At 41.9% G+C, this 25,246-nt stretch overlaps 1 protein-coding gene across 1 annotated transcript in view; it reads right to left on the bottom strand.

Annotated features, from left to right (window-relative positions):
* CDYL2 (chromodomain Y like 2) overlaps positions 1 to 24,536 on the bottom strand; it is a 212,081-nt gene extending 187,545 nt beyond the window's left edge. Inside the window, exon 1 of the mRNA XM_060185123.1 lies at positions 24,057 to 24,536. Within this exon, the coding sequence (XP_060041106.1) occupies positions 24,057 to 24,080 (24 nt within the window). The 5' untranslated portion in view covers positions 24,081 to 24,536. The remainder of the gene's footprint in view (positions 1 to 24,056) is intronic.
* Positions 24,537 to 25,246: the final 710 nt, after the last annotated feature.

The following is a 25,246-nucleotide window of genomic DNA, read 5'->3' as shown; positions in this document are numbered from 1 at the left end:
TGTGGTCTAGTGCTGAGTCAACTCACCCTCCATTGCTAGGAGTTCAATATGGTATTTATTCATTGACCATGGAAATCAGCTTGAACTAGGATGGTAGTGGAACAAATTGAGTTATTTAAGAAATGAAACTGATAGCTCCTGGTGTCTAAATTAATTGCTCTTACCAAACAAGTAGAATTGTAAAGGGTAGACTTTAGCTTACCATAACAAAACATTATCCAAAAGCTAACACACTAAGTCCAAATGAAAATGAGATTATCTTTTAAAACAGAGCAACCATTTTTCCTTGGAAAGTTGCCTGGAGGTAACTGGGTGATCATATGTAATAGATGTGTGCCCTAGAGGAGGAACTAGACTATATGGCACTTAAGACGCTATAAACTCTTAAGACTCTTAAAATTAGTTGTAATAGTAGGCCATTTAAACAACTTGAAGTAACACAGGTAGGAAAGAAAGAAGAATGTGTTATTTCATATCTCAGTTTTCTTCTCTATTTGAGTTCCTTTTTTTTTTCTTCCTTCAGGAAAATACAGTTAAACTACTATCTGTAGACAGTTAAAAAGAAGGTAGGTAGTGCACACCAGGTTGAGGGCACACATCACACATTATAGTGCACAAGGACACCGATTTGAGTCCCCAGTCCCCCCCACCTGAAGGTAGAAAGCTTCATAAGTGGTGAAGCAGAGCTGCAGGGGACTCTCTGTCTCTTTCTCTCTCTCTGCCTCTATCTCCCCCTAACCTGGCTGTCTCTATCCAAAAAATAAAGATTTAAAAAGAGAAAGTAGATAATATTTTTTAAAGTTTTAGTTCTAATATTTTGTATTACTTTCTGTTCAGTTGCACATATAATCTTCATTTTAGTAAACACTCACTGCTTTAAATTCAAAAACATATAGCCATGGTACCATTGTAGTTTGTCCACCACGCAACTGAATCTAAGTACAGTATACAATAGTAAAAAAAAAAAAAAAAAAAGAAGAAGAAGTTTCAGAAAACACTATTCTGCCAATTCCAATCAAGATGTGAACACCATGCCTACAAAATATAAACATATAATTCATGGGAAAATGCCCTGAAGAGCATATAATTATGCTGAAAGGATGACCAACAGTTCTCAAGACCAATCTTTTCCTCAATGATAATAATGCCAGAGTATAAACTGGCTAATACCAATGTCACTGAAATTGAGCCCCCACCAAAAGTATAAGGTGAATGGAGTCATCACTTTTTCAGAAATAGCATGGCTTAAAACAGTGCTGATAAACATCTACTCAAACTGAAGCAGATTTCCTATCCTGATTAACTCATTTAACGGGAATTCCTTCATATACCAACACACAAACTGACTTACACAATCCCTCTTAAACAATACCCAATGTACAACTGTGTTTTTTAAATATTTTTAATGTTTATTTATTTATTTATACCATTTTGTTGCCCTTGTTATTTTGTTGTTGCAGTTATTGATGTCATTGTTGTTGGATAGGCCAGAGAGAAATGGAGAGAGGAGGGGAAGATAGACAGGGGGAAAGAAAGATAAACACCTGCAGACCTGCTTCACCATTTGTGAAGCGACTCCCCTGCAGGTGGAGAGCTGAGGGCTCAAACCAGAATCCTTACGCCAGTCCTTGCACTTCTTTGCGCTTTGTGCCACCTGCGCTTAACCCACTGTGCACTCAACTGTGTTTTTGTGCTATAAACACAGGGAAGCAGGAAAATGCTCTTGTTCTTTTTTGTGTTCTTAGAATGACATTTTCCAGCCTATATCTGGGATTTTAAATAGAATAGAGTTCTATAGAAGAAATACCACCTAGAAACAACAGAAGAGCAAAGGCAATTCATAGGCACTATTTAATACATCATGAAATGACTAGTGGTACCTCACATGGCCTAACTTAAATCTTGTTTCTACTACTTGGTTGTGAGCTTCAGCATCTGAATCATAAAAATAGGATAATACTAGTAACCTCCCCACCCCCAAGAAAGCACTAAATAAGAATGTATGTAGATAATACAGTTTGTGTCTGACACAAAGTGAGCATTTATTGAATGCTATTATTACTATTAAAATTACTTTATACAAAAATATAAATAATTTGTACTTTATCAGTAAAAATGGACAATAATATATATACAGATAGACATAGGTGTATATATATTTGTATATAAATATAAAAATATAGATATATATTTATATACCTTTCCCATATCATCCTTGATCCAGCTTTCTGGTCCTTTTTCCAGCCATGACACCATCTCCCCAGACAATAACTAGGATCCACCTGCATATCAGATTTCAGGCTCAGGAAAAAAAAAAAAAACTAGTATAGCCACAGAACTAAAATATGCCTACTAGCTATCTACAGAATGGAGACCCCCCCCCCCAACTCTTCATCTGCACTATTCCAGCCTTTAGGTTCATGATTGCTCAACAATTTGTTTGGCTTTAAAACTCTCTTTTCAGCCACCAGGTTCACAGCAGCACAATTTTAATAATCCAAACTTGGAAGCAAACCAGTTGTCTAATAACAGAAGGATAAGTGACTAAGAAACTTGTGGTATATGTACACAATGTAATACCATTCAGCTATTAAAAGTGATGAGGTCAGTAAGCAGGGTGCTGTTGAGTCTCATATTTTGGGACTTTCACTAATTTTGTTAAGTGTTAGTTTAATTCCACTGTGGTCTGAGAAGATGCTTGGAATGACTTTAATGCTCTTGAATTTGTTGACACTATCTTTGTGGCCTAACATATGATCTATCCTTGAGAATGTTCAGTGTGGACTCAAAAAGAATGTGTATTCCAGTTTCTTGAGATGAAGGATGTTTAAAATGTTCAGAAGGTCTAGTCTATCTATCTATTTGCTTAATTCACTTCTTTCTTTATCGACTCTCTGTCTAGATTATCTATAAAGTTAATAGAGTGGGGTGCTGAAGTCTCCTACTATTACTGTATTACTATTGATATATTTTTGTAGCTCTTTCAGTAGATGTTTGACATAGTTAGAGGGTGCCTCATTGGGTGCATAAATGTTAGTAATTGTTAAATCATCCTGGTTGACTGATCTTCTGAGCATTATGTAATGTCTATGTCTATCTTATTACTTTATTTATCTTAAAGTCTACTGTGTCAGATATAAGAATAGCTGTTCCAACACAATAGGCCCCTTTGTGGGCTCCCATAGGACCTTGCCCTCAACATAGATCAACAAAGGGAGGCTGGATAACATACTCTATCTACCACCTGAGGAAGATGGCTCCTGAAATTGGGGCACCTTGGAACGTTCCTACTCATGACCACTGAATGTGAGCTCAGATCTATAGGGATGAAGAGGTCACATGGGCTCCTGAGCTGAATATGGGCCCCAGATCACATCAAATCAATAGGGTCTGCAAGTCAACAATATTTATACACCTTTCCCATATTTGGGAGCTACTCTCTTCCCTGATCTGCTTTCTGGTCCTTTATGCAGCTATGACATCATCTCCCCAAACAATAACTAGGATCCACCTGTATAGCAGATGTTAGGCTCAGGGAAGCAAAAAAAAAAAAAAACAACTAACATAGTCATGGGCCCTTTGGAATATAACTAAAATAGGCCTACTATCTACAAAATGGAGACCCCCCCCCAACTCATCATCTGAACTATTATAACCTTTAGGTTCATGATTAGTCAACAATTTGTTTGGCTTTGTATGTTAACTCTTTTTTCAGCCGCCAGGTTCCAGATGCTACCATGATGCCAACCGGACTTGCCTAGGCAGATGACCCCACCATTGTGTCCTGGAGCCCTGCTTCCCCAGAACCCCACCCCATTAAGGAAAGAGAGAGACCAGCTGGGGGTATGAATTGACCTGCCAATGCCCATGTTCAGTGGGGAAGCAATTACAGAAGCCAGACCTTCCACCTTCTGCACCCCATAATGATCCTGGGTCCATATTCCAGAGGGTTATAGAATAGGCCAACTATCAGGGAAGGGGTTGGGATATGGGGTTCTGGTGGTGGGACTTGTGTGGAGTTATAACCCTCTTATTCTATGTTTTTTGTCAGTGTTTTCTTTTTATAAATAAAAATTTAAAAAAAAGAGTAGCTGTTCCTGCTCTTTATTTGTAGTCTGTTATCTTGGATGATAGTTTTCCATCCTTTCACTTTGATTCTGTGTTTGTCTTGTTGACTTAGGTAGGATTCCTGCTAAAAACCCATGGTTATGTAGTGTTTTCTGGTCCATCTTTCTAGTCTGTGCTTTTTAATGGGTGAATGTAGGCCACTGACATTTATTGGCGTTATGGATTTAAGATATTTTAATGCCATTATTCTAAACTTTTAGAGTGTTCTAATATATGGCATATATTTGGTGATGTTGTTATTTATAGGAGACCTTTTTGAACTTCTTGCAGAGCAGGTTTGACAATAGCTGATTCCTCTGTTGTTGTTTTTTAATATTTTATTTATTTATTCCCTTTTGTTGCCCTTGTTGTTTTATTGTTGTAGTTATTATTGTTGTTGTCGTTGTTGGATAGGACAGAGAGAAATGGAGAGAGGAGGGGAAGACAGAGAGGAAGAAAGATAGACACCTGCAGACCTGCTTCACTGCCTGTGAAGCTATTCCCCTGCAGGTGGGGAGCCGGGATTCGAACCGGGATCCTTATGCCGTTCCTTGTGCTTTGCGCCACCTGCACTTAACCCACTGCGCTACAGCCCGACTCCCCCTCTAACTGTTGTTTATCTGAAGTTTTTATCCCTCCTTCTAGTCTGAATGACAGTCTAGCAGGATATAATATTCTTGGTTGACAGCATTTCCATTGAGTGCTAGATATCTGGCCAATCTCTTCTGGCTTTTAAAGTTTGCATGAATAAGACTGCTGATAATCTTATGGGTTTTCCTCTGTATGTGATTCTTTGTTTTTCCTGTAGCCTTCAGAATCCTTTCTTTCTCCTTATTCCATTCCACTCTTAAGTATGACGTGTCCTTAGGTCTAGGTCAATTCTTTTTGGGACTCTCTGGGCTTCTTGAATCATTATGTCCTTTCTATTGTTTAGAGTAGATAAGTTTTCTTCTATTATCTCCTCAAGTATGCTTTCTTCCTCTTCCTCTCTGGTAGGCGAATAATGTGTATATTACTTCTTTTTAGGTCATTCCATATGTCTCCATTGTTTTCAGTGTCTATGAATTTTTTTTTTTTTTAGTTATCTTACTTCTTTCTTAGTTTTCTAAGCAATATTCATCTTGGATCCTGCTAATTCTGTTTTCTGCTCCCATTATTCTGCTCTCACTTCCCTCAGCTCCATTCCTTAGTTCAGCTATTCGGTTACCATGTTCAGTTACCCTAGTAACTTGTTCAGTTTTTTGGGCTCTTCACTCAACTATTTCAATTTTCAACTTTCTAATTACCTTGAGATAGTTCAGGTTTTCTTTCACAGCCTCATTTGTTGTTTCCCCATGTCTGATAATATTTCCATCAAAGGCTTTCCTCACTCTTGTGATTATAGCATCAATTAATGTTTGGATGTCTTCATCATCATTTGTTTCTGGGTCCTAGTTCATAGCTACAGTCATTGTTTTTGCCTTGACCACTGTATTCTGTGTCTTTTGAGATTTATGCTATGGAAGTTTATCTATGTAGATTTGTACAGATATTCTCATCAATGTACTTATCTCTGTGTGGTATATGTGGAGCCTGTTTCCTCTGCAGCTACAAATGGATCCTGACAAGAGTCCTGGAGGGATCCCTAAAAGACAGGATTTTTCTTTCCTTGAGATGAAGGCAGGGTACACCAGGGGCCCTCTATAGAGGCTAGCAGCTCCCAAGAAACAGAACAATATACCACACGTTTCTCTGACCTGACTGCAGTGTATCAATCAGGTGAAATTTGCCACTGAATCCTTGGTCAGGTTTTAGATTCTGTGTAGAGAAGCAGAAGTTGTATTCTAACTTCAGTAACTAATGTGGTTCCTCTGTGACTGTTGATCACTTTAGGGTGTAGATGCTGGTTGTGGAGGAGATCTTTAGTAATGGGTAAAGATCTCTAGTAGACTGTGGGGTAGCTGTCATTACTCAAGATCCAGCTGCCCCAATCACTGGCAAATAACAGCCTAATAAAGAGAGACATGTGAACCTTAAAAAAAAAAAAAAAAAAGCAAGCCAATGGGACAGAGATGTATGCTGGGGACTTCAGAAAGATAGATTCAGTATTTGATGTCCTACCTAGGTCTCCCTTTGAAGTCAGTGTACCCATACCATCATGTGTCCATTTTTTATCTCATCAGAATATATTTTCTGCAGCTGAAGACTCACAGATGTGTGCTTCAAAGAGAAATACCCTCTGCCACAGGTAACTGTCCTGCTCAAGAATGCACTCACTCCCACAGGAATCCCACCAGTGATGACTGACTGATGCAGTAATACAAACATCTAACTCCAAAATGACAATTAGGGACATTTTTTTGAGCAAGATATTTTTTTTGTGATTAATAATGGTCTACAAAATTGTAAGATTATAGGGTAAATTTCCACACTGCACCAGTCACCAAGTTGTTACCACCACCCCCAACAATAACCACCACAGTTCTCAAAAAAAAAAAAACTTAGAGACAGTTTTGTTTCATTTATTTATTTTGCAAATTCATATCAGCTCTCTAGATTCCACATGAATTAAACCATCCAGTAGCTGTTTTTCACCTCTTTAATTATTTCAGTAAGAATAATATCTCCATTCACCTTGTAATTATACTAAGTGGGGGAAAACTAAAAGCTTCCCCCCTAAAATCTGAAATTAGACAATGATGACCACTATCAAAACTGTTATTCAACACAATCTGGGAGACCCTCACCACTGCAATCAGACAAGAAAGAGATACAAAAGAAATACATATTGGAAAAGAAGAAAGCACTCCTGAGGGTGAAAAAGGGAAAAATGAAAAAATATCATGCTTCCCAACTTCAGTTTATACTATAAAACAATAATTAAATTATAGTAATGAAGTAAAAATGGACACTTGGACCAATGGAACATAATCAAGAGCCCAGAAATAAACCTACACATGTACAGCCACCACCTACTAATTGACAAAGGGCCAAAACCATTCAGTGGGAGAAAGAGAGTTTCTTTAACAAATGGTGTAAGGAAAACTGAAAAGCCACATGTATAAAAATGAAACTAGATCACCATTTAACACCATGTGACAAAATCAGCTCAAAATGTGTCAAAGATCTGGATACTAGAGCTGAAACTAATACAGTACATAGAAGAAAACATTGGTGAAACAGGGCAGGACCGTAACATCTAAAATGTATTTGGAGACTCAATCCCATTTGCATGTGAAACTAAAATGAAAAGATTAAATAAATGGGGTTACAGGGTTCAGTGGTAGTATACTTAGTTGAACACATATTACCAGGCTCAATGATCTGTGTTCAATCCCCTGGTCCACATCTATAGGGGGGAGGGAGGGAAATGATGGGTGTGCCTGAGGGGTGCCGGTGAGGGATATTCAGAAGCAGTGAAGAAGTACTGCAAGTGTCTCTTTCTCTTCCTCTATATCCCCCCTTCCACCTCAGTATCTCTCTGTATCCAGTAAGTTAATAAATATTTTTAAATTTTTTAAAGTTGGACTACACCAAACTGAAAAACTCCATACATCAAAAGGAAACTACACAAGGATATACAGGCAACCCAGTAATTAGGGCATTTCTAAAGACCATCCCAGCTCCAGAGCCTTCTATATAATTACTAACCTCAGTGAAAGTCAGCATCGCTACCTGTTTGACCCCACTGTCTTAGCTTCCTTACATGTCTATCTCCCAAGAATACTCTTCACTACCTACCACCACCACCACACCCCTGACCTCTACTCTCCATTTCAGAGCCCAGTTCCAAGCACCCCAGACTAAAATGGATAGGAATAAAACAGAGAAAAGATATGGAGCTGCAAATGGCAGGAGCAGCCACAAACCATAGGACAGTCTTTACGTGTGTTGGTGTGAAAAGGATTCTGTCAGACATGCTGAACTCACCATAGAATGGCTACTCTCAATTCAGTCATCACCCATAATGAAGGACAATGGCATGAATGTTTCAATTTGCTTTAAGGGACTTTTGTTGGCTAATAAATCTAGACAAGATCTGGGGGGTAGGAAAAATGGAACCTTCACCTTCATGGACAATCTGAAGGAATCTTAAAACAAGGAGGGAATAAAACCACAGAGGAAGCAGTAGAGAACATTTACTCACAAGATGGTCATGGCAGCCTAGAAGCATACCTCCATTTTCATTCCTTTAAAAAAAAAGATTTATTGAAAGGCTACTATGTGCCCAGCAATGATGACTAATATTGTTCCCACAATTGGGAACACAATCATGACTAATACAGATATGGTCTTGCCCTCATGGAACATGGAACCTAACAGAAAATGCTGAAGCTCAATAATGGAACCTTTTTCTCAATCAAAATGGTTACAGGAAATCTAGTACATAAAATCAGATAGATGCATTTTTTTTTGGAGTAGATGTCTTTTACAAATTTAACTTGTGATAGTTTCTAATCTCTGAGTTAAGTTGTGAGAGCAACGAAGCCTATTTTTATTAAGAACATGAGATATAAGAATGTTAACTGTCTTCCTATAACATTCTCAGAACTTTATATATGCATTTGGTTTGCTTATAAATGAGAAAAAATATTTAAAATATTTGATCTGCTACTGGAAGTAGTGTCAGTTCCATACTTCCAGAGGGGAAGTAAACCAGAGGAGTCTGTATTCCCATCCCGCCAAAGGACCAAAAACCTTTGTCACCAGCAGTCTTGTTCTCATACCATCAGTGAAAGGGAATCAACTCTGGAAAACACCAGAGAGTGAAATGAAAAAAGGAAAGACACTTAGAAAAAGTAGTAGGTATGGGGTGAACTAGAATGGAAGTGTTTTGTTTTGCTTCAGGGGTTATTGCTGTGGCTCAGTGCAGCTCCTGGAGGCTATTTTTTCCCTTTTTGTTGTCCTTGTTGTTTATCATTGTTGTTGTTATTACTGTTGTTATTGTTGCCGCTGTTGTCTGATAGGTCAGAGAGCAATCAAGAGAGGAGAGGAAGACAGAGAGGGAGAGAGAAAGATAGACACCTGCAGACCTGCTTCACCCTTTGTGAAGTGACCTTCCTGCAGGTGAGGAGCCTGGGGCTAGAATCTGGATCCTTATGCAGGTCTTTGCACTTCGAGCCAAGTGTGCTTAATCTGCTGCGCTAGCGCCGGGCCCCTCAATCCCAGCATTTGTATAAACTCCATGACGTGTCAGTAAGGTCTCTTGAGACATACTTTTCAAAATACTGGACTACACCACAAGGAAATTAAAAGTCAAAGAAAGTCCTGGATGAAGAACCTGAAGACAGGGGAGTTGTGCTGTAGCGCAGCGGGTTAAGCACAGGTAGCACATAGCGCAAGAACCAGGGGAAGGATTCCGGTTCCAGCCCTGACTCTCCACCTGCAGGGGAGTTGCTTCACAAGCATTGAAGCAGATCTGCAGGTGTCTATCTTTCTCTCCCCCTCTCTCTCGTCCCCCTCCTCTCTCCATTTCTCTCTGCCCTATCCAACAACGATGACAATAACTACAACAATAAAACAACAAGGGCAACAAAAGGGAATAAATAAATATTTTAAAAAATTATTTAAGAAAACAGAATTGGGGGGCGGAGCCAAGATGGCGACTGGAAAGTAGCAGCACCCCTGGGCTCTGACAACCACTGCTAGAAAGCCTTGAAATCCTGGCCTTCAGAGGGACAAGCAAGGAGGCATCCTAAACGTGGACCAAGGAGCCACCAGGTTCCGGATGCCAGCAAGATGCTGACCAGACTTCCCTGTACAGACGACCCCATCAATGTGTACTGCAGCTCCACTTCCTCAGAACCCCACCCTACTAGGGAAAGAGAGAGGCAGACTGGGAGTATGGATCGACCAGTCAATGCCCATGTTCAGCAGGGAAGCAATTACAGAAGCCAGACCTTCCACCCTCTGCAACCCACAATGACCCTGGATCCATACTCCCAGAGAGACAGAGAATGGGAAGGCTATCAGGGGAGGGGGTGGGATATGGAGATTGGGTTATGGGAATTGTGCGGAATTGTACCCCTCTTATTCTATGGTTTTGTTGATGTCTCCTTTCTTAAATAAAAAAAAAAATTTAAAAAAAGAATCTGGAGGAAGGGTGGAGATCTTTTTGTCACAGGATTTACTTACAAGCCAGTGTGTGGCTCAGAGCCCATGTCTCAGGGATGTGCCCTCAGGTCTTCACAGTAGTGCTTCTCATTTGTAAGTCAACATGGTGATGGATCAACTCGGGGAGGGTTCTTGGAGACATTAAGTAACTACAGTCAAACGGGAATAGTTGGGGTTAGGCAGTAGTGCAGTGGGTTAAGCACACATGGTGCAAAGCGCAAGAACCAGTAAGGATCCAGGTTTGAGCCCCCAGCTCCCCACCTGCAGTGGGGGTCACTTCACAAGTGGTGAAGCAGGTCTACAGGTGTCTGTTTGTCTCTCCTCCTCTCTGTCTCCCCTCCTCTCTCGATTTCTCTCTGTACTATCCAACAACAACAATAGCAATGACAACAATGATAATAATGAAAACAACAAGGGTAACAACCAGAGCAATAAAATGGGGGGAAAAATGGCCTCCAGGAGCAGTGGATTCGTAGTGTAGGCACCAAGTCCCAGCAATAACCCTGGAAGCAAAAAATTACAAAGAGGGAATAGTTTGGGAGCAGTGTCTTACACATCAGAAAAATGTAGAACATGGACAGGAGAGATGGCATAATGGTTATGCAAAGAGATTTTCCTGCCTGAGGCTCTTAAATCCAGTTCAATCCCCTACACCACCATAAGCCAAAACTGAGCAGTGCTCTGGTTAAAAAAAAAAAAAAAAAAAAAAAACAGTAGAACATAACAGACCAATAGCCCTCCAAAGTTCTTAGGAAACTATGGACTTACAAAGTCTTGGTCAACTGACGTTGGCATTCAAATGATGTGCCCTCTAAAGTGATGTGCCTTCTGGAGGAGTTGGCACCTCTACCGACAGGTTAAGGCTAACTAGGCAGTGTTGAGGAAGACAATGAACTACAGGAAGGGGTAAGGGACCAAAGGAAATATTTGACAACTTCCATCATTCATTGCACCACAGCAGGAGATACACATAAGGCAAGTATGAATTTCAGACCTATAAAAGGCTACCTTCAAAGGTCTAGTACCTCCTATGCTGACCACCCACAAAACAACATTCAAGTATGACAAAATGCCTAAGGCCGGCAGAGTTCTGAGATCTCAAGTTTTGCTTCTCCTCTCCCCCATCAGCTCCCTACACGTGCGCGTGCATACGCGCACACACACACACACACACACACAAGATGACAATAGCTACAAACAAATATTGAAAGAATCGACAAGTTTCAGTCAGAAAAGAGAGGTTTCAGAAATCGATGAAGTCTCAAGTTACAGTACAGATCACCAAAGTTCAAAAGGACTAAAAGACATGTCTAGACTCACACTGTGATTGAATGGTGGCATGCATTACTCAGGTTATAACCAGAAAATCAGAACCCCAAGAATACATGCATTAAGAGATTTATTGCAAGGAACTGACTTTTGTGGCTGTAGGGTTAGGGAGACAAGTCCAAAGGCCATAGGGCAGCTGATTAGGAAGGACACGCTGGAACTCTTTCAGATTGATCCTGCTATGAAGAGATGGATTTTCTTCTTTATGTAAGCATCCATTCTCTCCTAAATACCATTCCTCTGAGGAATCAGGCCCACCAGAATTATCTAGAACAATCTTCTTCATTTAAAGTCAACTGATATGGGCCTTAATCACATCTACAAATACCTTCACTGTAACAAATAGATTAGAGTTTAAATAAATAATTATGGGATGGAATTAGCCATACTGACACATCAATCATCATCACCTGTTTATCAATAGCACCACAGTGATATGTTCATGCTAGCACTGCTTTCAGAGAAATGTGGGTGTGACAAACCCTTAAGGAGAAACTGTATCCCCAATCCTAAACTATGCAAGATCTTTTCCCAAAATAAACTTTATACAGAAAGGTTCAGTATGACCGCATTATACATGTTCTATGTTTTCTCCCTCCAGCTGAAACTCCTGAAGACTCAACTATCATAAGAGAAGCACTGATAGCACTTATGGAAATCACTTCTAGAATTTAAGTCCAATAACCCAAAGTGTAAACCATAATTTTCTATTATTCAAGTCATCCAGGGTAAATTAGCATATGCAGAATCACAAGATGGAGATGGCTGATCCATTCTCACTGTACCCCCTGGAGATCACATTCATTCCCTCCTCACCAGCATATCCAGGATTCAATAAAGTGTTGAATCCATCTAAAGTGTTTCTACACCCACATTTCCCACCCACCCCCATCACAAGCCCTCCCAGTCTACCAACACACTCTATAAAATACATGTTCACCAAGACTGCCAAAGACTTATTGGTTACTAAATCCAAAGAGAAATGTTTGATTACCTTGTCAAAATATGATTTTCCATTGTCTCCATTAACAGCAAAGTTTCTTGGGTTTTTTTTTCTGTTTTTAAATATATTTTTATTTATTTATCTTAATAAGAGAGAGGTAGAGGCCAGAATACTGCTCAGTTGTGGCTTATGGTGGTGCCTGGGGCTTTCAAGGCCTCATGCAAAAAAGTCTGATGTACAAAACATTGCGCTGTTCGCCTACTATCATAGTTTCATTATTCACAACCTAGGAATGGAAGCAACCTTAATGCCCATTGACAGATGACTGATAAAAGAAGTTATGGGGTTTTTACTTTGGTGCCCTACTTACAATTTGGTCAGGTCCTGCTTTTAGTTTCCCTTTCAGATCTTCTTACTCAACTTCTGTAATCTTACAATCTTGTAAACTATTATTAAATTACTAATAAAAATTATATTAAATATAAAAAAGAATACTGTGCTAGCTCCTCTCCCTACCTCTTATTTTTTCTTCTACCATTCATATTATATCTTGCAAATGTGATCTTTCTCTTTTTCCATCCTTATAGTTGTTCATTTCCTCTAGTACTCACTTCATCATTGGGCCCTCCTCATATTTACACAATGTCCTTTGCTTTTGTTCTAATTTACTTACTAATGATCTCTATCTACCTTTGAGTTTCAGGCTCATGTGATTATCCCTATGTACATCTGTACCTGAATGTTCCACAAATACTCCAAAATCATTGCCCTTTCCACTATTTATTTTCATCAAAGCAAAAGCTTATTCCTAGGGAGTCGGGTGGTAGCGCAACAGGTTAAGTGCAGGTGGCGCAAAGCACAAGGCCTGGTGTGAAGATCCTGGTTTGAGTCCCCAGCTCCCCACCTGCAGGGGAGTCGTTTCACAGGTGGTGAAGCAGGTCTGCAGGTGTCTATCTTTCTCTCCCCCTCTCTCCATTTCTCTCTGTCCTATCCAGCAATGACAACATCAACAACAACTACAACAACAAAACAAGGGAAACAAAAGGGAAAATAAATAATAAAACAAAATTTTTCCTGAGTTCTCTATCTTCACTACAGATTGCAACAACTAATGGTTCAAAACAGAAATCAGTAAATTATCCCTCAACTCCTGCCTTTCCCTCAATCTTGTGAATCAAGTTTTATTGGTCAGGTGGGATTAAGGGTGGGGGAATAAAGATGAAAATTAAACTCTGCAGTAACTTTTGCAGCTAGGTGCAAAAGTTATATTATTATAACTTAATATATAACATAATACTATATTATAGCATTATATTATATTATATTATATTATAGCCATACAATGAAGTTCAAACCAGAGAGATGAAAGTAAGATTGTGTGGCTTTTTGTAGAGGATGAATCAAAGTTTTTTTGTTTGTTTGTTTGTTTTGTTTTGTTTTGCCTCCAAGGTTATCACTGGGGCATGGTGCCTGCACTACGAGTCCACTGCTCACAGTGGTCTTTTTTTTTTTTTCCATTTTGTTGTTGCTGCTATTGTTGTTACTGGATAGGTCAGAGAGAAATTGAGAGAGGTGGGGAAGACAGAGAGGGGGAGAGAAAGTAGACACCTGCAGACCTACTTCACAGTTTGTGAAAAAACAGCGCGCCCCCCCCCCATGCAGGTGGGGAGCCAGGGGCTCGGACCGGGGTCCTTCTGCTGGTGCTTGTGCTCTGCACAATGTGCACTTAACCTGGTCCATCACCACCGGGCCCCCAGGATGAATCAATTTTTACCCTTCCTGCCTTGCTGTTTCCACTATCCTCTTACCACAAATGACAAGAGTTTTTGTTTTTTTATCTTCAGCTATGTCTTCTGTACTCAATCACTGATGATTGGTCGAAGATGAAAAAGACAAAAGGAACATATCATGATCGGAACTTAAAGGCATCATCTTAAGTGAGACATGCCAGGAGAAAGACCACTTACAGGTGGAACTTAAGAATAAAGAACAGGGGGGTCGGGCGGTGGCGCAGTGGGTTAAGCGCATGTGGCAAAAAGCGCAGGGACCGGCGTAAGAATCCTGGTTCGAGCCCCCGGCTCCCCACCTGCAGGGGAGTCGCTTCACAGGCGGTGAAGCAGGTCTGCAGGTGTCTATCTTTCTCTCCCCTCTCTCTCTGTCTTCCCCTCCTCTCTCCATTTCTCTCTGTCCTATCCAACAACAAAGCAACACCAACAATGGCAATAATAACCGCAATGAGGCTGCAACAACTAGGGCAACAAAAAGGGGGAAAAATGGCCTCCAGGAGCGGTGGATTCATGGTGCAGGCACCGAGCCCAGCAATAACCCTGGAGGAGGGAAAATAAATAAATAAATAAAAAATAAATAAATAAATAAAAAAGAATAAAGAACAGGAGGCAGGGTGGTGGCACACCTAGTTAAGCTACACATTATCATGCTCATGTTTCTTGGTTTGAGCCCCTGATCCCCACCTGCAGGGGAGATGCTTCACAGGCAATGAAGCAGATCTCCAAGAGTCTTACTCTCTCCTTCTCTATCTTCCCCTTCCTTCTCAATTTCCATCTATCTTATCCAAATAAAATAGAAAGGGGAAAGGAAAAAATGGCCACCAGGAGCAATGGATTCAGTGACAGCACTGAACCCCAGTGATAATCCTGGTGGCAATACAAATAAAATAATAATTAAGAAATAAATAAAATACTTTTAAAAAGAACAGTAAGGGAGAACATAAAGTGACATTTGGACTGGGTAGTGTGACATACTGCACCAAAGCAAAGGACTCCAGGGAAGGAAGGAAAGGGACAGGATGAAGTGATATTGACATCCTGGTTTGTCTCCTAGACACTAATCAAGGGGAGATGAGAAGCTGTGCCTATGTATTAAAGGCTATACTGTAAACTATTAAACCCCAATAAAATAAAAAAGACAAAAGGAGGGAACTTTGGTAGTCTGAGAATTTCATGAGCACGAGCATCGCTCCAACCTTGGACTAACTCCTACCTTATTGCATGTGAAAATAAAAGAAAAAGAAACAGCTTTCTCAAAAGCAGTGTTCTGATGTTTTTTCTAACTGTAGAAGATTTAACATGGGCCAAGAAGTGGCACACCCAGTTGAGCCTACACCTTATCAGGGGCAAGGACCTCGGTTCGAGCCCTTGCTCTCCATCTGCAAGGGAGATGCTTTACCAGAGGAAAAGCAATTCTGCAGGTATTTTTCTTTCTCTCTCCCTCTCCAACTCTGTCTTCAATTTCTCTCTATCCTATCAAATAAAATAGAAAGAAAAGAAGAGAAGGAGACAAATGGTCACCATAGTGCCGGCAACAAGCCCCAGCAATAACCTTGGTGGCAAAATAAAATAAAAATAAAAGATTATATTTGTTTCACTAGAGGCATGAGAGTGGAGACAGACTCAGAATATCATTTAGGCATATGTGATGCCAGATACTGAACTCAGGATTTCATGATTGGAAGTCTAGAATTCTACCACTATGCCAATTCCAGGTCACATTTTGACATTTTCTATCATATATAGCTACACATGGTCCTTACTGATACAACAAACTGTTAATTTATCTTAAAAATCTATTGATTTCTCCATCTTTACTACCAATCCCTTAGTTCAAGACACCAATATTGCTTGTTTGAATTGCTGAAATAAGTCACCCTGCCTCTAGTTTTTTCAAATTTAATCTATTGAAGGCCATTCTGAGACTATGTGTCAATAATGTGAAAAATGCTCACATATTATTAGTCAAATAAAAATAAATTTGCTAACAAAAATGATAGTAATTAAGTTTTAAGAAATGTTTGTTATACTTGTATAGTGTACGTGGTGTGTGTGTGTGTGTGTGTGTGTGTGTGTGTGTGTGTGTGTATTTGTTTGTTAGGGCTAGAGAGATAGTTCACTGGAAGGGGCACATGTTACAGTGTGCAAGGTCCTAGGTTCAAGCCCACAGTCCCTACCTGCACAGGGAAAGCTTTGTGAGTGGTGAAGTAGGCATGGAGGTGTCTCTCTCTCTCCCTCTCTACCTCCCCCTACACTCTTGGTTTCTGACTGTCTCTATCTAATGAATAAAGATAATAAAAAATTAGAAAAGTAAATTAAATATTTATGAATTTTTATTTATAAAAATGATATATTTATTATTTTATTCATAAAATAAATTTAAAATAAAATAATTTCATCCTTATATTTGTATCTACAACAAAAAAACTAACATTTTAATTAATTCAATTCAACTAAATCAAAATTTAATTCAACTAAATGAAAACCAAGTTTATGCTACATGAATTATAATGGTCACCTTAGTCATCATTGTTTAGGCTTTAGAAGAGGTAAAAACTGCTTTCAAAAACATAATATATACATGTGCTTAATAAATTCTATAAACGTTATCATTTTAATTTCCTAATCTGAATTCCTATCACGTACTCTATGAAATCTCATTTCCCCAAAGGTTCCCTGTATTTCTCTTCCTCCATACTACACTTTTCCCATTGCACTGAAAACTGTGTTTTCCTGACTAATTGTTGCATTAAATTGTAGGATTATAGAGACTGCTATCTCAGGCAACACACCTGGTTAAGCACACATATTATGAAGCAGAAGGACCCAGGTTCAAGTGATGAAGCAGGTCTGCAGGCGTCTGTCTTTTTCTCCTACACTTTCTTTTTCCTCCAGGGTTATTTCTGGGGCTCAGTGCCTACACTATGAATCCACTGCTCCTGGAGAATTTTTTCCTTCTGTTGCTCTTGTTTATTGTTGTTTTTATTATTGTTGTTGTTATTGTTATTGTTGTTGTTAGATAGGACAGAGAGAAATGGAGAGAGGAGGGGAAGACAGAGAGGGGAAGAGAAAGTCAGACACCTGTAGACCTGCTTCATCACTTCTGAAGCGACATTCCTGCAGGTGGGGAGCCAGGAGCTGGAACCAGGATCTTTGCACTGGTCCTTGAGCTTCACTCCATGTATGCTTAACCTGATATGATATGCTACTGCCCAGCCCCCTTGTCTCACACTTTTATCTGCCTGTCCTCTCTCAGTTTCTCTCTGTCCTAGCTAATAAAAATTAGAAGGGAAAAAGGGTAAAAAAATGGTTGCCATGAGCAGTGGATTTGTAGTGCCCGAATGGAGCACCAGCAATAATCCTGGTGGCAATTAAAAAAAGAAAAGAGAATGCTACCTCATTGTTTCCTTAGTGGCTGTCATATATGTGGTGTTCTATTAATGTGAAATGAACAAACAAACAACAGTTATAAATTCAACCACATATATACCTCTCTTCAACATCCAAGAGATGCAGAAGCACCCATATTTTTACAACCTAAATGTGTGTCACCAATATTTAAGATCTTCTACAATAACCATGCCTGAATTATTCCTTAGCAATTGGTCAGACTTCAAAGATTCTTATATACACCTTGTTATCATTTTATTGGGAGGTTAATGGTTCACAGTATAGCTGTTGACACAAGTGCACAATCCCTCATCTCCCCATGATAGCTGTCTAAAACATCTCATCCCCAGCTTTGGTCCTTTTCCACCATCAAGAAGCAGAATCCTAAGTTCCCCTCCCACCAAACTCCTGCCTGCCCATCCTCCCCAAAGCCCTTTGTTTTGCTGCAATACACCAAACTTTATCCAAGTTTACTTTGTGTCTTTCCATTTAAGGATAGCTTTAAGTTTTAAGTCCCTGATCATACACAAGAGGGTATGACTTAGACAAAAAAGTTATTAAATATCTAAAAGGAGAAGTTTTTAAATAGTTTTGAAAAGTATATACTCATTCAATATTTCACCAAGTGCCTACTATGTGCCAGAGAATCAATTCAACTCATCTGAGACATTCTCTTTGAAGCTATTTGTCACTTTGAATTGGTATAGATCCCAAATGTTTTACCACTGGCCATCTACCATCTAGTCTACCACTACACGTGTTTCTTTGAGGAATTACTTCAGGCATTGTCAGGAAAAAAAAAAAAAAAAAAAAAAGGAAATGATATCAGGATAACAAGTAAGCTGTGTTGATTCTTGTGATTTTTCCCCCTGGCTTGTTAATATTTGAAACAATCAGAGGAAAGAGCTCTCACAAGTAAAGAGAAAAACAATGAAGTATAAAGATTTTAGAACGAAACTAGAAAGGCACTCAAGTATCTTCCTTTAGTATAAGTAGTGGTTGATTGTGGCTTCAAGAACCACTATGCTCTCTACTAGGTTAACTTGCCTGGCCAGGCTGCAAGTTACAAATGGAGAATCTACAAAAACACATTTCCTTACACAAATGTCTTTGAGACAAAATTAATTTTGATGAAAACTGTCCTCATTCAAAATGAAAGCCCTCTGCAATCTACAGAGAGAAAAAAGCACAAGTCCAATTTGAATGCTGTAAAGATTGACTGGTGGGGTGGGGTAGTGGCACACCTTGGTTGAGAGCACATGTGCAAGGACCAGGGTTCAAGCTCCCAATCCCAACTTGCAGGGGGAGAGCTTCACAAGTGATGAAGAAGTGCTGTAGGTGTCTCTCTTTCTCTCTCCCCCCTACCTACCCCTTACCTCTTGATTTCAGGCTGTCTCTATCCAATTTATTATAAATAAAGATTTTTTTTTAAAAAAAAGAATAGATTGAGGCCAGTCTATTATTATTAAGGCCAATCACGGGATGCATTGGATCGACCTTCCCGTGGTGCATCCCGTGAGTACCCATTCATTGGGGAAACTGAAGATCCTTCCTAGCCGACTGAATCCACATGGATCCCAGTCACTTTCAAAGCCATTAACTGGCTACGGAAGAAGGGCAAACGCTAGAAGAAGAAGAAAGGCCAAACACCAGCCAAGTGGAGATTTAAGAAACCATATTTTTATTACAAATCATTTCGTTTCTGGTTACAAAGTCCCATAGGTTTTCAGTAGTCTGCCTTGATTTTTCCTTTAGCCTTGTTCATTTTGGTGCATGATTTTGCAGAATGCAAGGTGCACATACAGCACAACAGTAAAAATGTCTGTTCATCGCCGTAGTACAGCTTGTTTTTAACTACAGTAAATTTATTTCAATAAAGCTAAAATTATACATGATATAGTATGTCCTTGTATGCACATATATGAAATATAGACACACAAAAAACTCAAACACAACCACATTTATATTAGACACAGACTGATGTATGCATTCCTACCAATCCCCCCCCCCCAAGCCCCTTTCATTCAAGATAAAACATCAGAAACTATAATTAGGGAGTTGGGTGGTGGCGCAGCGAGTTAAGCGCACGTGGCGCAAAGCGCAAGTTGCTGGGTAAGGACCCGGGTTTGAGCCCTTGTCTCCCCATCTGCAGCGGAGTCGCTTCACAGGCGGTGAAGCAGGTCTGCAGGTGTCTTTCTCTCCCCCTCTCTGTCTTCCCCACCTCTTTCCATTTCTGTCCTACCCAACAACAAACAACATCAATAATAACTACAACAACAATAAAAACAATAAAGGCAATAAAAGGGAAAATAAATATTAAAAAAAAGAAACTATAATTAGCTGAATTGTCGACAAAAGCACAAGAAACTATCACCACCTGAGTCCATCTTGATAAATTTCAATTTGGTCACTACTGACATTTTTTTTTTTGCCTCCAGGGTTATCGCTAGGGCTCGGTAACTGCCTATGAATCCACTGCTCCTGGCAGCCTTGTTTTGTTGCTGTTGTTTTATTTTATTGGATAGGACAGAGAGAAATTGCGAAGGGAGGGGAAGATGCAGAGATAGACACCTGCAGACCTGCTTCACTGAAGCCAACCCCCTGCAAGTGGGAAGCCAAGGTCTCAAACCAGAATCCTTGCGCAGGTCCTTCCGCGTACCTTTGTGCTTCGTACTATGTGCACTTAACCCAGTGAACCAACGCCTGACACCCACTACTGACTTTCTCTATTGGTATACAGCATTCTCTGCTGTGCCACAAACATAGCTATCTCTACAATGGCAGCAAATCACAAGGTAGGGGTGTCAAAATACCACCCATCAAGTTGAAATCTGTTCAGTCTGGGTCTCTGGAAAGGGAGTTCAATCACACTTCCTTTTAGAGAAAACTGAAAATCGCCCCTGCCCTGGTCTTACCACCCCTGAGAAACCACAAGTGGAGAAATAAGAGAGAACAGAAGGTAACGCTCGACACAGGATAACAAAAGTGGTCTGGGTTCTTTATATATATTTAATTCAATCTTCTGTTCACTGAATCAGTCAACAAGTATCTCACGTTCCAGAATCCATGAAGATAGGGATAAACAAGACAAGAATCAGGATCCTTATTCCATCGATATGTCATCTCAATACCCAAATACATAAGCAAATGATCAACTGGCATTCTGACAAACTCTAATGACTACTAGAGTCTGATAAATAATGTCAAAAGTGAAGAAGAATCGGTATGTAAAATTAAGAACACTGACACAATGACCAGCCAGAGATCAAGCACTCCATCTAAAGATTTTCAAATACTCTGGTTTCTCTTCAAGTAGTACAAAACTTTTGCTAAATACATACAAGACCAAACTCACAAACTATCACCACAGCAGAATGTAAACCAAAGCATCTAGACAATGAATTTCACTTTTGAATGCAGATATCTGACTCTAAGAAGATCAACCAATATTTAAAATCACCTTCCAACAGATGATGGTTGTAATACACCAGGAAATCATGAGAGAAGTTTGAAACTACTAGGAGAAACAAAGCAAAGCAATCTAATAGCACCCAAAATTTGAAAAATTGAGTTTTCAGTATGTAATTCTTTATTATTATTGAAAAGTGTGACTTTACAAACTAAGTTTTCATTAAATCAATTAAATCAGCACCTATTCTTTTTTTTAATAGCGTGCTATTTGAGGAAAGTTAACTTTTTACAGCTTTACTATCTAAAACACAAAAAATAATCTCTACAAATCACATATTTGCCACAAAGTCAAAAAACAGGTAAAATACATCAATTACAAATATAATAGTTGTAGTCCACTCAAAATGTAGTTTAATAATTAGAGCTTACAAGAAGCCATTTTACATACACACAAGAATAATATTTAATTAATATAATACCTTAACTATGAATGACACAGCTTTTCTTTTCTTCTTTCTTTTAAGGTCAGTCAATATGCTGGCTATTCCAGAATTCATTCTCATATCAACATTCTATATACACAACTTTACTGCTAGAAATAAATATATGCTAATGTATCATTAGCATTTTTCAATTGTTTTTAACATTAAATTTAGACAAAAATTAAATTCTTTAATATATTTTATGTAATGCAGACACAGGCGATAAGAATGTTGACATTGTTATAACCTCATAATGGAATTCAGCCCTCATAGTGATGAGTATACAAATAATCAGTCACGGGAAAACTACTTTACATCTTGTACAATTACCCACTATTACGTAAGTTATTGATACTGTTGTCCTGTTTACTGAACTCCAAGAAGAATTCTTGAGGTGCTGAGGCAGTTCCAAGGCCTATGCAAAAACTTCCCTTTAACAGATTCATCTGGAAACTATACCAAATATTAGGAGGTCAACTTCAGATGAATATCAAACAAGAAATCAGTGCCAGAAGATTCATAAGTTCCAAAATTCAAATGGAGAAATAATGATAATTCCTAATATGTCCACTTAACATCACTGAGATGCAACTTTTCACCCAAGCAAGGACATTGGTTCAAAGATGATTTAGTATCAGTGTGTGTGTGAACAAATTCCATTTTTTGGCCAATATCCTAATCAGTCATGTTGGTGATTCTCTGGAAGCTCATTCAAACATGTCATTTTATTTTTCTTCAACTTTAGCCTTCAGAAACTGCTCTGCCATCTTGAAATACATGGATGTGCTTGAATGACCTATTGGCCACAATTTGCCAAAGTCCTTCACCAAATTTCTATCCAACTTCATCTTTTCTACTAGTATAAGCTGAAGAAAGCAGCAGGCTGAAGAGGTAAATTTGCATCATCTTTTCAAAGAATAGTTAAGATGTCTATTGACCTACTGGACAACCTATCGGTCTACAGAACCATCTGAAAGACTGGTCACACAAAAGATTGACAGAAGATTGAGAAGACTGAAAGTACCCCCAGCCTGTTCACCATTCTTCCTGTCTCGTGTCAATTAGCAAATTCACCTTCTAAAAGAGCTTCAGTTGTCCAAAGAAAGGGGTGTGTGAGGGAGGGGAGATTGGTTACCAACAGGAAAAAACTCGATGAAGGTAAATCTTTCTTATGGTTTCTTACTCAGAGGTTTAATTCCTCCCCTATGGGGTGCTTCTCAACTCAAGTTAGCCAAAATCCTTGAAAGCCAGAACTAGAATTAACCAATTTATATTCAGGAGAATGTAGGTCCAGGCTGACCCTGACATTAGCTTTCATGGTAAGCCAGCAGCCTAATTTAAGCTTCTTAGCTTCTTTATCCTGAGCCTTCTCCTGGGGCCAACACTTCTTTGGAGCATTCCCTCCAAGGAAGTGAGTGTGGGGTGGAAGGGGGCGGAGGGGGAGATATTATTTTGTCCACTTGTTGGAATTCCAAAAGCAGAAAGGGTTGTCTTCAAAACCATTAAAAATCTAGTTCCCAGAACTGATGGCTATTTATTTCTCCACTGTTTTCAAAGATGCCAAACTAATGTCTTCCATGACCACTTTTGAGACGTTTTCCAAGTATCCAGTGCTGGCCACTACTACCTGTGTGGGCTGGAAGTAGGTATTCACTGAAGATGGCCACGTTATGTTGGGAACAGGGCTCACAGCCCCAGTCCCCAGGCTGTAGTCCCCAAGCAACATGTTCCCACCCACCTCCTCTGCCTTCCATGTTCTCGTCCTTCTACAGAGGCCTCTGCAGCGCCCCCTTTCGCCCTCCGTGAGCACGACACCCGCAAGCACAGCCCCCACTGCCCAGCCTGGAGGTCTCCGGAGCTCTCGGCTGGGGGCAGCAGGTGGGGGGAGGAGTATGGTGGCGCCGGGGCCTGGGGAGCGCATTGGCGGGGGGTCTCCAGGACCCCTACGCGGGCGACCCCCAGGCAGTCTCCAGTCCCCCCAAACCCTTCCCCCCCAGACCCCACCTTTCCCGGCTTGGGCTGAGCTCCCGTGGCCCGCCCCCTCCCCTCCTGAGCCCCAGCCCCAGCCCGGGCCGCGCACCCCGCGCCCCGCACCCCCGCCGGCCGCCGCGCGGGCCCCCCGCGTTCTCCGCACGTCCGGCGCCGACTTTTACCTGTACTTTCTGCACTCGAGGCGGCTCGTCGGGCTAGAAACACCTCCCCGGGACCGCTACCTCCCCCGCCCTGGCTCCGCCCGGCTTCCTCCTTCCCCTCCAAGGCCGCAAAGTAGACGGAGTAAGAGTGTGTGAGGCAGAGAAAGAGAAAGAGGGAGCGGGCGCGGGCGCCGCGGGAGGGCGGGCGGGCAGGCGGGAGGGAGGCGCGCCCGGCCCCCGCCACCCTCCGGCCGCCGCCGCCGCGGGCTCGGCAACTCCGGCCCCGGCCCCGGTCCGCGCCCCGCGCCCCGCGCCCTGCCGCCTGCCTGCGGGCTGGAGCCGGCCCGCACCCCCGCGCCCCCGCGTCCCCGCGCCCCCGTACCTCGTAAAGGTCCCCAGAAGCCATGCCAGGCTGCGGAACTTGGCTCGCCGGGTGTGCGCGTCTGCTCGCTCGCGCCCTCCGTGCGTGTGCGCGCGGGGGCCAGGGTGCGCGTGTGTGTGTGTGTGTATGTGTGTGTGTGTGTGTGTGTGTGTGTGTGTGTGTGTGTATGTGTGCGCGCGCGCGCGCGTGTGTGTGTGTGTGCGAGTGTGTGTGGTGTGTTGAGTAAACTGTGTTTTTGCAGAATGACAGGCTTGGGGGCTGCCTATGCGCAGAATCAGAGCGGGCGGCGGCGGGGCTGGCGTAACCGGCAGCAGCAGCGGCGGCGGCGGCAGCAGCACGAGAGCGGGCAGCAGCGACGGGCGCAGCGCGCCCTGGAGGCACCGGCGCGGCCCGAGCGCCGCGGCCCCCGCGACCCGGCGACCTGGCGGAGGTGGCTGCAGTGGGCTCCGGCTCGCCCTGGCGCCGCCTGCAGGAAGCCGCCCCGCGCCCGCCGCCCGCCCGGACGCTGCTGCCACTGGGCGAGTCCCCGCCCCCCGGGAGCCCGGCCCGGCCCCCGGGGCGGAGGGGGGGCGGGAGCAGCTCCCCGACCGCGCCCGGGGTTGTGGCAGGGGGGACCGGTCCCCGAACCCAGAGCGCCCCGGCCCGCCGCGCTGCCCCACCAACCCGCGAGGCAACTGGCAGGTCCCCCCCCCCCGAGGGTGGCAAGCCAGGTGCTCGGCCCGGGACTGCGAAGGGGCGGCCTGGGAGGCAGGTAGAGGGCAGAGGAAGAGGGAGGCAGCAGCAGGTCTAGGGGAGGGGATCCCAGCAGGACTCAGGCGCCCCCCACCTCCCCGAGGCCTCACTTCTCCTCCCCACCCTACCCCCCCAAACACACAGCCCCCAGAAAGGAGTGGGCGCCTCCCGCCCTGGAAGACCTAGCCCTGAGGGACTCACGGCCCCTCCCCTGCTGCATGTCCCTCCCTCCAGTCCTGGTTGACCAAGGTGGAGGCCACAGGAGAGATGGATGCAACAGTCCCCCTCCCCAGAGATGCCAGACCATCTGGACTGCACCCTGGAAAAGGCTGGAAAAGTCTGTGGAGTCATGCGTGGCCTGCCCTCCACAGCACCTGACCCCTCACTCATTCATTAAGTCGACTCAACTGCAGTGCTCTGGGACCCTCTCCATAAGAGACTTGAACCCAACTAGAGAC

This window comes from Erinaceus europaeus, chromosome 2 (genome assembly GCF_950295315.1).
Source record: "Erinaceus europaeus chromosome 2, mEriEur2.1, whole genome shotgun sequence".
Lineage (NCBI taxonomy): Eukaryota > Metazoa > Chordata > Mammalia > Eulipotyphla > Erinaceidae > Erinaceus > Erinaceus europaeus.
This window is presented reverse-complemented; position numbering and strand designations above follow the sequence as displayed.